The 13,923-nt window shown below is 41.7% G+C and overlaps 1 protein-coding gene across 3 annotated transcripts in view; it reads right to left on the bottom strand.

The window, feature by feature from the left end:
* LOC117503606 (kelch-like protein 29) overlaps positions 1–13,923 on the bottom strand; it is a 301,998-nt gene that overhangs the window by 55,665 nt on the left and 232,410 nt on the right. For all 3 annotated transcript variants that reach the window (XM_034162864.1, XM_034162863.1, XM_034162865.1), the window contains one exon: positions 9,563–9,761. In XM_034162864.1, coding sequence (XP_034018755.1) covers positions 9,563–9,761 — 199 coding nt within the window. The remainder of the gene's footprint in view (positions 1–9,562; positions 9,762–13,923) is intronic.

Genomic DNA, 13,923 nt, shown 5'->3' with positions numbered 1-13,923 from the left:
AAATTGTTTTTTACTCCCACTTTTGATACTCTGTGTGCGTCTTACCCTGTGTGCTGCTATACAATGCTGCTGGAACTTCAATTTCCCTGAGGGAGTCTTCCCAAGGGATTAATAAAGCTCTATCTAATCTAATCTAATCCAACACAAAAAGCAACACGAAAGTCAGACACCACGCATCTCTGCCATCTGCTGGACATATCTGGCCTTGCACAGATAAACCCATCGCATATGCAACTGCTACTCCTGGACTTCACACATGGCATGGTTCAAATTGGGTACCTAAATTCATCGATCCGCAGGCTAGAACACATTTGTGGTCAACTGTGATCTTCATTCAGTGTTTTTATGGTTATAAGCAGTGACTTCAGGCATGCATATTGGGTCCTTTATGGAAACCACCCAAAAGACAACTGGCCCATCCCTACCTCTTAACAAGAACCAAGTCTCTGCTGCATTCAGGTGAAACACGGCCTTGCCCTTTGCCTTCTCCAACCGCTCCAGTCCTCAACACTGAGACACCTACATGCAGGATCACACCCAGAGAAACGTGATACTCCTCAGCCGTGTCTCTCCAACTAACTGCTCTTTAGACAAAGTTTTGACTGTTTACAGCCATACAGTAAGACAGGAAGCACCAGGACCCTAAAGACTTGGATCTTGAAAAAAAAAAAAAAAAAAAAAACCCAAAACATCAGTATCAACAAACATCTCTGTCCAGTGAACACTTGATTACAGACTTTAAAAACCAAGCAGAAGAAAGAGGAGCTGAGATGGTTGCCCCCTCTCCTCCTACAGAGAGTATATTAAAAGGTTTAACACTGCGTGGGTGCGTGCGTGAGCCAGAGATTGTGTGTGAGCAGAGCTGGACCCCTGCGTCTCCTGCTCATTACAGCTCATTTGTCTGAGTGCGATTCCACTTGGCTGGGTTGAGTTAACAGTTTGCCCTGGCGCTCTCCGCTCTTCTCCATGCCGAACACAATGACTCGTGCAGAGATGCAGGGAAATGGGACCACAACATGAGTCTACCCCGTAGGATTTTTTTTTCTTCTTCTTTCTTTTAAAGAAAGGAAACTTTTTCCTGCCCGACACTGAAATCACGGCATCTATTCATCTGAAACACACATTTCTAAACTCCTGCCAGCGGCTGCTTAATTCTCCGATCCCCTGGAAAGTCTAATGACAGCTAATCAGATGCACATCCACTCCCTAATTAACCAATTAACCACTAATGGATGCACATACAGTACCCAAAACACCATGGATTCATTATGTAACATTCATGCATCTTACCTAAGATGCCTTTCTGTTAACCCCAGTAGCACAAAGGGGGTGCCCCACCCCTCACTTAAACAATCTGAAAATCAGTTTTAGCATCAGATTAAACTCTAGCAGTGGTGGCCACAAGAAAAAAAAAAGCATCCATCAACCCTCCAGCAGATGGCAGGCAGGTTTATGGGATATTAAATAACCAAAATCAAAGCTGCTTTATCTATTGATCCGCTGCAATAAAGTTAATGATATTTGACCACATTATCATCATTATATGCCCTTTTAATCTGGAGGCACACAAGATGATAGATATTTATCGTTGTAGAGGTGTCGGGGTCTACAATCGTTACGTTTATTCACAACTGTACGTTGTGCTCGTTATAAGAGAAATTGGCTGTCCTTCCTTCTGTACAGCAAAACCTTCTGCGTCGTAAAACTCAAGAACCGAAAACTCTCAAAACTGAAATTTTTATACGAAGGCTCACTATGATGCAGTTAATGCATAAACTGTATCATAGTGAGCCTTAGAACTTTTCAGCCTACCCTCATTCTTTAATACTAGGAGGTCAAAGATCTGCCTGCCAAAGTAAAAAAAAAAAAAAAAAAAAAAAAAAAAAAAAAAAAAAAATGCATTTTTGACATTTATATATTACTGCTTTACTGTATTTCGGGTTTTAAGTAGGAAATGTACAGAAGTGCTGAAATGCTCACGTTGTCCACTAGATGGTGACAAAAGCTGCTCAAATGTGTGAGACTGTTTATTCATTTGAGAAGTTAATTTTTGGTGACAATAAGATCGACAGTTGTGCTCCTTGGCCTTATGGGCACTTGTGCATTTATTCACTGCACTATACAGGGTAAAGACCTAGGCTTTCTAAAAGCCTATGGATTAGCTACCAGGTAAAAACAATCCTCAATTTGCAACTATCATGATGTTAAAGCTACAGTGTGTAGGATTTAGGAGTGGGATTTGTCTTGCTTTGTTTGTGCAGAAGGAGCAATGCTCCATCACTATGTGGAAGTAGAACGGGCCAATCAGAGGCCACAAAAAGTTTGCAATTTTTTACTCACTACAACAGCATGTTTCCTGCACATTAAAATCTACCTGTTTATGGTCTAAAAATAAAAGCAACACAGTTTAGCTCAGTTGAATAAATACAGTTTAGCTCAGTTCTAATCCTCAACACAGACACCTACATGCAGGATCACACCCAGAGAAACGTGATACTCTGCAGCCGTGTCTCTTCAACTAACTGCTCTTTAGACAAACTTTTGACTGTTTACAACCATACAATAAGACAGGAAGCACCAGGACCCCAAAGACTTGGATCTTGGAAAAAAAACCATCAATATCAACAAACATCTCTGTCCAGTGAACGCTTGATTACAGACTTATCTGCTGGACAGCCGAATTGTGTATCGCCACCTGTTTCTGGGTCAACGACAGTGACGTCATGTTGTGCCGCCGTTAGTACACCTGTCATTTGCCAACTGCGGATGTCGTGTCGACTGCTTGTGTCACGTTGCGGATCACAAGTTCACAGGGAAGTTGAGGACTTGCCAAAACCTTCTATGTACTAAAGACATGCCTCATACACGGACAGTGATATTTTGATAGCATAACCAGAAACATGGCTGCCATGTTGCACCGCCATGTTGATACAGTTGCCCAAATGGGACATAAATACTTCAGCTTTCACATTTTGCAGCGTGGCTGGAAGACGCACGCCTGTAGTGAGGAATGGTGGCTTATGTGCTGCTTTTGGATGTAAATGTCTGCTTAGTGTTTGTTCTCGTGTCCGTTTGATGCTGCACCCGCGAGAAGACGCAACAGTAAATTTCAATGTTGAATATCTTGGTTGCTTAATTAGCAGCTAACAAAATAAACAGGCAGTGAGCGTCAACTCAATTAAATGCTGCAGAATACAAACTAAGAGAAAAGCGAAACGATATTCCATCACGACTCAGTGAGGCAGCTCAAAAAATAAAACACGTCTCGCTCATAATTTATGCCTCAGTGGTAATGAAGACTTACCAAAGCCTCGTCTTTATTCTGAGAAGGAACACTTTGCCTCATCTTCTTGGATTTTAGCAGGATTAATCAATGAACTAATTTTTGTGAAGATGAGAGGAACTATTTTATTACAAGAGGAAGAATTTGTTTAATTTCAGCATTTGTATTTGCTGTTAATGAATCGATGTGGTATTGATGAAACTGCAGCGGCACTCGGAGGACAGCGTCTATCCTTCAATGTTAAAGTCATCCAGAATCTGCTGCGTATTAGTATCCTTGTCAGAATATTTAAGCCTCTCGTATATCAGTTCGTTAGTAAAACACTAATTCAGAATAATAAAATCTGATTATGTAGTTTTCCTGCATGCAGGACACACCGGCCCTTTTGAAGGTTTACCGCGCACATTCAATTGGGACGAGACGCCGGTGTAGCTCCAAAATATGCAGGAAGAATTCTATATTGCATCTGGCATAGGAATCGGATCTCCAGGGAGGATGCGACTGCGGAGAAGAACGTCTAGACTACCTGATTTATTCTGCTACCCCTAGAATAGTAGACTTTTCAGGCATATTCTCATTTTATTAAAGAAAATGCATGCAACATTTGACAATACATGAAAAACAGTCCAGCAAATTAAAGCATGCAAGATTAAAGCGTGTAAAAAAAAAAAAAAAAAAAAAAAAAAAAAATTCAAGTCGTAACCTTCACCACACCTGCTCAGACTAATTTTATTAAGTGGAAGCTTTGAGTTTAATTAATCAATTTAAAGGACCAGTTCTTATTATAAATTTAGCTGCGTTAAAACATCGTTAATCATCGAGCCAAGTGCTCTGCACACATTCAACACCTGCATTTTGTTGTCCAATTGGCATTAAAAAAGCTGAAAATTAAATATGTGGGTATCAGTGGCGCATCTGTAGTAACAAACAAACTACATTTTCCCAAAATGTAATCTTTCAAACCCTACAACCAACCAGGGGTTTCTCTTTGATTAACTGTACTGCACAAAAGAATTTTTGAGTTCTATGTACTTGTTATGATTGTGTCATTTCCAGAGAGGTGTAGGACTTGCAGGTGTAGTGAAAATGGAGAAAAAAATTGACGGGCCAAAAACCAACTTTTGGTTCAGAGGGCTAAAACATGCATTGTGATGATATTAATGCATTTTGTCATTACTTAATACATACATTACTGGTGACATTGTGAAATTTCTAAGGGGATTATTTACCTGCGTCACAGTCACAGCAAACAAACTGACTGGAAGAGGTGCGACACGCCAGCTCCAGAATCACACACATATGATGATTGAATACACAATACATATCGATATGATACATTAATACGTCCTTGTTCAGACTAATTCAACAAAAACTTAATCAATGAATACTGAAATATTAAGGAAACTAATAACTAATTATCTTTGAGATTATCCATTTCCTAGTTGGGCATTTTATAAATCATTTATCGCAAGTCATAAGTTCTTCCAGGGAGCTGAATTGTAATGGCATCATGATACTTTAAAAATAAATAAATAAATAAAACAGTACAATTCATGACAGGCTACAACAATAAAACTGTCACACCATGTGATGTGTAAATGGGTCCAATCCTACTGACCGGAACTCTAACTTTAAAAAAAAAAAAAAAACTTAAATGTTTGATGTCTGTTGGGTTGATATAAAACTGTAGAAGACATAAAAAATATAAATGCAATGTTAAAATACACTTGGCCATATGAGCATTGTGTTCTTTATAATTTGCAGTTGTTTAATTAATTATTAAGATCCTATTGTCTTACTTACAGTTTGTACATGTTCAAATCAAATCATCATTTGTTCATGTTGTACAAATCAAAGAATATTTGTACATCATCCTCTGTGGATTTGCAGTTATTAATGAGAAATTTAATTCCATAGGAAGTTAGGTTTGAGTTAGCAAAAGTTAGCGTGCAAGCTAATGTCCATAAAATGTCTTGTAAATGACTCCAGGGGTGTTATGAGGTTACAAAAACAGTGTTTTCAGTTTTAGAAGTGTTTATTTCTCGCTAGTTTTTACATAATATACCAGAAACTAAGCTGTTAGCAAGTAGCTAGACCAGGAAGTGACATCACCATGCTAACCTCAGCAAAATGGCTTGTAAATAAGTTGAGAGGTGTTATTAGGTTCCAACAACAGCATTTTCAGTTTTAGAAGTGTTTATTTCTCGCTAGCTTTCACATAATATATGAGAAACATGTATATAAACACAAAAAACGAAGCGGTTTTGAAGAGGCCAGCGGCTGACGTCACAGTGCAGCTCTACTCTGATTGGCTGTCATCTGCATCACTCAAAAACAAAATGGATCAGACTGAAAGAGAATGTGACTTTTAACCTCTTAAAATACATCAAGTTAGCCATCTTTGAACTTGTCCAAGGTTTGTGTCCCAAGAATGTTCCCCGTAAATTTCAAGAGTCTGGCAGTAACAGGACTGGACTTATGCTGAGCACAGACAGACGGACAGACAAAAAACCTTCGCAATACCCGACGGCCATATTTGATAGCCTCGGGTAAAAATGGAGATGGCAACGTTTCTTCAGACATTTTCTACCAAGAATATATTGACAACAAAACAAAAAATAAGCTGGTTATTAGCCTTGTTGTGTATGGAGCTAACGGGGGATTTTAACTTCCCAGAGGGCTGCTCTGTTTACTCTAATGGATCAAATTCCAAAATCAATTTTCCAAGAAGGGTTTCCCTGCAAACAAAGCAATCATCCAAGGGGGAGTCAAGCAGGTGGGAGCTTGTGCAAGGACTTTTCAGTCGTCGATTTACGATACAAAACTCTATCCCCCAATTCCTTCAATCCAACCCTAAACCCTATAAGAAGTCTGGCCTTCGCTGATGGTGAAAATAATGAGTCAGCGTCCGAAAAAGCCGATGGAGATTCTCCCACAGCACTCCTGACTGCTCACAGTGTTTTTTTTTTCTTAATATGAATGGAGCTGTTAAGTCTACGTATAACAGAATGCCGTGTGAAAAAATGTAAGAAAAGGATGAACTGAATTTTCTTGGATTAAAAGAAAATTCAATTAAGATGGCAGAAAGATTAAAAATGAGGTGTGTATCTCAACACACACACAGATTCAGTGTATGAACAAACACACTGAAGTTCATAGATCAACTGCGCTCAGCAAGAAGTGCGTCACGGATGGCGGTCTACCTTTCTTTTTCCGCTTGACAGACTTATCAACTGAGCTCAGGTGGCGCCCCATCTGCTTACATCCACACATCAACTTACAGCTTTTACAAGAAGGCGCGTGCTCGCCGTGAAAACTCAAGCGTCTGCCCTTCAAGTTTCGTTTCTGAACAATCGACTTCCTTCCCTCGTGATATCGTCTGTGCACTTCCTAGTATTCGCCTGCAGTGACCTCAAACTTTTTCCTGTCTGCGCTTTCCATCTTTGGCGTTGTGCACACCCATGCACGAGTCACCCCTGCAACACCAGTGACCGTGCAGCCTGCTGTGCTGTGCCCATGCTGTCCAATGCAGCAGATGGCCCATTGCGCATGCACACAAACAATCAGCTGCAAAAAAACAAACAAACAGGTGCGCTATTCACTCATAATACACATGCACACACTTTTCATGCAAATAAAAACACGCTTAGTTATGTGAAACATCACACAAGCACAGCTACAACGCCTGACCCAAATATTTAAGCGGAACATAAGAACTTCAGCTTTACAGGAGTTCAAAACTTCAGTGAGTGAAAACTTATTCACTGGGCCACCAGGGCATAATGCATCATGAATGTATTCATCCCACCGGCGTTTATATGATTCTGCTGGACGGCGCCACGAGCGGCCGTGAATCAATACGCGCGTCAGCGTGCATAATGGGCCTGGAGGATGTGCGAGATATGCACATAGCAAATATAATAAAACATGCCTTGATGGAAAGTACTTCAAGAAACTGCTGAGAGTAAAGAAAGCGCAACGCTGGATGGCGGATGAGTATGAATGATGCCGAGCGCTTATAAAGCCTCAAATGTCTTTTCTCAGGAGGCAAATGAGTCTGAAAGAAGCCTCGTGCAGCTGTATTATAGCCAATTAAAGATACAAATATATTAATGCAATTCTTCCGATGTTTGTTTTCTCGTAAACACACATGCACACATACCGGCTGCACGACAGAGCTGGCTGATAAACTGACCTCCCCATAAAGTGCCATTTGTTAGGCAATTATCTTTATTCTTCCAAGCAGAAAATAACTTGCACGGAATGGTAAGGTATGCTTTCGCGAAGCCTATAATGCCATCCAGACACCCTAATGAGCCTGCTCTTTACTAGGGGAAGGTGCGGGGGTCCTGGCAGACTGGAGGGAAAAATCGAACAGCCAAAAGCAATTTGCAGGCGCCTTCCAATTTATGATTCTTTGATTTTAATGAGGTAAACAAACAGTCTTCAATGGTTTGAACATCAAGCGCTGTAGGACAGGGAATAGGTGGCTGTTCAGAAAAGAAGGGCAGACCTGCCGGTGCATACTTGATGGAAAAAAGATATTTTTGGAGGCGTTTATGTAATCGGGTTCGGAGATGTTCCAAATCAGAAGCTGCATTCCCCATCACGGAACATGGACTTTGCCGTGGTGGCAGGATGATCCTTGAATTTCAGGAAAGTGTTGAACTTGTGAAAATATTTGCTTATCCCTGCAGCGATATTAATTTCTCTTGACCTTTGAGATCAAGAGATGACTGGGAAGAGCTTATATCTTTGCAAGTGAAGGATGGTCCAAGTCTTTAGGGTCCTGGTCCTTCTTGGTTTACTGTAGGTTTGTGAGACCAGATGCTCTAGTAGGATGGAGGATCTTTTGGTACTTCTGGAATGAATGTATGGAACGAGTGGTTACTTTGGAGGGAACGTCAGCTATGACAAGACATGGCGCATTTCCTTGCAATCCAGGACCTGGGGTGGTTCCGTGGTGCAGTGGATGCAGTGAAGCATTGCCTCAAAGAGTGCTCCCAGACTTCAACTGACTTGCAGAGCAGCGCAACTACTGTATTATTGCCAGTTTCCAACCAATGCGGTTGTCATTTTCATGCCCAGCATCCACATTATTGAAAATTACTAATCTACCTTCACTACCTAAACTCTGGTGTAGAGTATTTCTGGTATTTACACAACTCAATATTCAGATTTCACTTGTATAGACGGGTTTACGACATTCTACATGTACACACAAAGAAAATGAAGTGAAAGCAACTAAAATTAAAAGTAAACAGGAATGGAAAATATGAAATTTCATCTGCCTGCTTCACCTCAGGGAGCTTTGGTGGCTGCTTTCCCGCTCATTTGATTAGACACTCATCAACTCTTCAGAAAACCTCTCACTTGAGTCTATGTCTAAACAGCAGCGTGCCAGACTCCAGAGCACTCTGGCACAAAGGGGATGACAGACAATAGTTATTGGTTTAATTCATGTTATGCCCAAACACACTCATGATTAATTAAGAGAGTAAATACAACTCCTTTGCACTCTGCAGTGAGATTATGCACCCTATGTAGAGCTGGAGATGTCCCCAAATGCATGTGCACAATAAATTTTCAAGATAAGGTTTAGACTGTCTGAATTAGATACAAAAAAAACCCACGCTGAAACTACAATTTAAGACACGGTGAAGAGAAAGTGAAGCCAGTGAAGTTCTGTTTGTGCCAATTTCACTCCATCAGTTTCAAAAGCAACAATCAATCAGGCGGCTCTGTGGGATAGCAGCTGAACTAAGAATATATCTAGTAGGATTGAATTCCAAGCATGTGTTGCAGGCTACCTGTCTGTGTCCTTGAACAAGAGTCAAGCACCACACAGCTGTAAATGGGTACCAACCATGACTGGGAAAGTAACCAGGGATGGACTGGTGTCCTGCCAAGAGGGACTTGTAGACTCCAACATCCGGGGATAATAACAAGCAATAATTGGCCTCAGGACCTATGTAGGACAGACTTCCTCTACTTTTCAAGAACCTCGTTCACCCCGTAGTCAACCCCTTGTTTAAGTATGTTGAGTAGTTGTGTAGAATCCACATTTTTGAATGGTGGAGTAAAATACACAGTGGAAGAACCAACCTGTCACCTCAGGTGGAGTGAAATATGAGGCGGATGTATGTGTGGGTATGTGGATCCAGGCAACGTGTTCTGGGTTAAACAGATGTGCTAATCAGAACACTGGCACCTTGTTCTCAGGTGGCAGAACACAAACAGGATTCACACCAATTTGTGTGCTAGCGTGGTTGTGTGTACCGGCAGATAGCCTGGGCCGTGTCCGGGGTGTCTGCATCTCTTGTCTGGCGTGGGGCAGCATGTGGTAACGCTTGGCCTCGTTGACCAGATCGCGGCACGCCTCCGAGGATTTGATCAGCTCCTCGTTGTCCACCACGTTCAGCAGGTAGGACGGATGGATGAAGGGAAGACGAACCACTGCCAGCAGCTCTGATAAATGCTGAGGGAACAGAAAGAAAACAGGATGGAAACCAACGTTTGATCAGTTCATTCTTTTTATATATTACACGTTTGATGCCTGGGCTTTTTCAGGAACAAGAGCTTTCCGTGCAAAACAAGCTCATACCTTATATATAAAAGTCAGGGAGTGCGTGTGTCAGCTTTTGACCGGCCTGTTGCCTAGCAACAAGAGAATATTAAATTGCACTTTACTGTCATTATAATCACTACATACATGAAACTATCATCTACAAACAGTCAGACGTGAAGTAACGATAAATGTCTACAAACGCTCAACACTGGGACGAAGCCCAAGTACCCTATGAGCGATATATTAAACAAGAAAAACACCCGTGGATTTCATTCCGTTTTAGTCATCAGTACCTGCTCATCCTCACATTCTCTTGCATGCATTTGGTGCCACTATGGGAGCAAAAGCAAGGCAGCAGGAAGTGGCATGGTACCTGCACCTTCTGGTTTTATAATTTTGCTTGTTTTCCCAAATTAAAACCTACTCGACAGACAACTAATGTTCTCTGTAGCTAAACTGGGACACGCCTCGGGTTGCTCACAATTGACTGAAGCTGAAAGACGATTTCCGAAGGAAGATTTTATCACCAAAAAAATCTAACTGTGCGCCATTTCAGGGGTACGGCTTTTTTAGGTTGAGGACTCTGATTTAAGGTTAATGCTGCGAAATTAAAAGAAAAAATAAAAACCTGCAAAAACCCTCAACGGCACCAATATAAACATTTGTGCATGTGCGTCAGCTGCACTGGGCACGTTTATGCATTCTCGTAATGTACAGCATAGGTGTTCAGAGATGGACTGTTACCACGGCAACCTGGTCTATAGCTCTGGCTGCCAGTGGATTTTTACTTGTGTGTGTCTGTGTGTGTGTGTGTTGATGTGTAGCACCACAGAAGCGCCATCGATGTCTACAGTAAAAGGTGTAAACAAGCGCGGACACAGTGGCAGAGAGCTGGCAGCAGACTGACCCCGCTGACCTTCCACCTCATAGCTACGTGACCAAACCGCACTGGGAGACAAAAAAAAAATAAAAGACAGACTCAGAAAAACATCATTCGGGGCGGCGAGTAGAGAACAAATAATAAGCTGACACGCCGCCTAAGCATCTCCCACCTGAGGCCTTTTAATCTGACGTGTGTCCCATTTGTTTCCTAATGATGTCCTGAGTGCATCTGACCGGAAAGGAGGGACGGAGACAGCAGAACAGGGAGAGAGGAAAGGAAAGAGGAGGCGACAAGTGGAGAGAGGAACCGAGACACGCAGAAGCTGAAAAGAGAAAGAAGAGGAGGGTAGTGGAGCGGCTGATGGCGTTCCTGCGAGCCCGCTTGGAGCTAAACGACGCCCTTTAAGAGGGAACGTCTAACTTCCCTCCTCCACAAACACGCCGCTTATCCAACAGTTTATCAAACAAACAGCTCGATGCCCACATAAACACTGCCGGCCGCTCCCAGTGCAGCGGCGAGTCAAATCAAAACCCCCTACTTAGCATACGGCGGAGAATTACAGTTTAAAAGAATCAACTGCTTCCACTTAAGCGGCTTTATTTGAGGGAGGGAGAGGTAGGCATATCTAAACCGCATATCCAAAGACGACGTGACAAAATCAATTGGTGTATATATATATATATATATATATATATATATATATATATAAAATGCATCATACACACAGATTCTATATTCCGACATGCCCATTTGGATGAGCACAGTCTGTAAGAGTTCGGCTTTTTTTCTTTTTGGTTTTCTTTTTGGTTTGAGCATGAAATCACACTCTGCAATTTGCAGCTCTTCTGAAACGGGTCCAGAACTGACTGTTCTGACCCCTGAGAACAAAAAAAATGCAGTATATGGGCTAGTTCCAGCCAGGTGCTGGCCTTAGCAGCACAGCAGAAACAAATGTGCTTGGAATGCACAAAGAATATCTGTGTGCTTTTGGAACAGAGCAAAAAGTGCTGCCACGTGGGGACAAACAAGCAGATCAGTGGTCATCTTGAAGACGATTTTACTTCTGAGTCTGTGCAACACTTGCACCTGAATGTGCAGGTTAATTCATTATCGTCCCAAACCATGCAGACCAGGAAGGTTCCACACGTGATATAGAGTTCTGCAGGAAATCAGCCTCTAGCATGCTGTAAAACTTTACCTGTGTCTCTGTTCCGTGGCAACATGTCTGAATCTGAGGGAAATCAAGTATCTGCTGCAGCATCTGCAGCTCCTTGCTTGGACTGAAACTCCAAACGGGAGCCTTTCTTCACCTGCCAAGCAGCTTTAAGAAGGCACTAAAAGGGTATCAAAGAGATGGCATCCACTCTCTGCAAAGCTGAATTCACACGACACAGATGGAACGAGTGCAGGAGGGTGGGGGGGGCGAAAATAAATAGATGCACTTCGGCAGCGCATTCTCAGCAAGAGGTGTCAAACTGAAAATACCTGACTGGCTGGACTGGATGGAGAGAAGCAAGACAAAAATCAGTTGATCAAGCTCAAGAGATGAAGGTAAACGCAACATACGGTGCATGTGGAAAGTATTCACAGCGCTTCACTTTTCCCACATTTTATTATGTTACAGGCTTATTCCAAAATGGAGTGAATTCATTTTTTTCCTCCTCAAAATTCTACTCACAACACCACATAATAAAAAAAAGTTTTGTTTTTTTTTATTCTTGCAAATTCATTAAATCACGTACATATGTATTCACACCCTTTGCTCAATACTTTGTTGATGCACCTTTGGCAGCAATTACAGTCAAATCTTATTGAATATGATGCCACAAGCTTGGTGCATTTATCTTTGGGCAGTTTTGCACATTCATCTTTGCAGCACCTCTGAAGCTCTGTGAGGATGGATGGGGAGCGACAGTGCACAGCCATTTTCAGATCTTTTTTTTCTACATTGTCATTATGGGGTACTGTGTATGGAATTTTAAGGAAAACGTTAATTTCATCCATTTTGGAATAAGGCTGTAACAAACCGCAGAAAACGTGAAGTGCTGTGAATACTTTCCAGATGCACTGTAAACAATCAGATTTAAAGTTACAGTATGTAAAATTTAGGGGCGTTTATTAGCATCAATGAAAGATAGCATTCATAACCATCTGTTTTTTTTGTGTGTATCAACATCTTCATCAATGGATTAATGTGTTTTTGTGAGCTTACAATGACGCCATCATATGTACAGGGGAGTGGGCCCCCTCATGGAGGCAACCATAGTGATACAGCAGCGAAAAAGCGACACACGTCAACAAAGTCCGAAATTACCTCCTACCACACGAAAAAGCAGAACACATTGTAAAGCCCCAAAAACAGCATGCCAAGGCAACAGGTGGCAATGCTGCATTCACATCACTACCATCCGCGTTAGAGCTTAGCGTTTCAATATAATGCTGTGCAAAACGCTCAAATGGTGTTGCATGAGTCACTGAAGATTATTGTCTGTGTCGTTCATGAAAAATGGCTGCGTCCCACGTCATCAACAACAATGCCATTGCAGATGACAGTAATTCTGCTATGATGTCTGGGATAAAAAAAAAAAAAAAAAAAAAAAAAAATCCAGTCAAAATGTGAATGTAGCATGACCATAAAGCCATGTTAGCCAATCAGAAGCCCGAGGAAGGGGGGTCGCTGTTTTCCTCACCTACACGCAAGCAATGAAACTGTCATTTTCCAAAATCTAAAATCCAAAACCCAAAGGCCAAAACACAGAGAAAAGCAACATTTTCCAAAATACCCATGTGTATGCAGACTAAGCATTACGCCACCTGTTGCATTTTACAGTATGTCCGGAAAACTGAAGAAAAAAACAAAACAAAATGAGATGAAATAGTCGTTGCTCTCCTAACAAGTGTAAGAACCCTCATTTTTTCTGAATTACAGAATCAATATTGTGTGAGAAGGGAAAGACGTGAAAATGTGAAGGGAAACAAAACTGTGACCGGTGTTGGCTTAATGCAACCTGCAACCTCACCGCGAGATGACACTAAATCCCACATACTGTAGCTTTAATGATGAGCCACTTTCTCCTGACTGGTTAAAAGCCATCATTTATCTGACTGCACTGTAAGATCAGCCATCAGCAGAACAAAGTCAACAGAGTTGTGAATTGATGTGTGGACAAACAGCTCTGTGCATCGCTC

The sequence above is a fragment of the Thalassophryne amazonica genome, chromosome 21 (assembly GCF_902500255.1).
Source record: "Thalassophryne amazonica chromosome 21, fThaAma1.1, whole genome shotgun sequence".
Classification (NCBI taxonomy): domain Eukaryota; kingdom Metazoa; phylum Chordata; class Actinopteri; order Batrachoidiformes; family Batrachoididae; genus Thalassophryne; species Thalassophryne amazonica.
The sequence above is the reverse complement of the archived record's forward strand: the minus strand, read 5'-3'. Positions and strand labels throughout refer to the sequence as shown.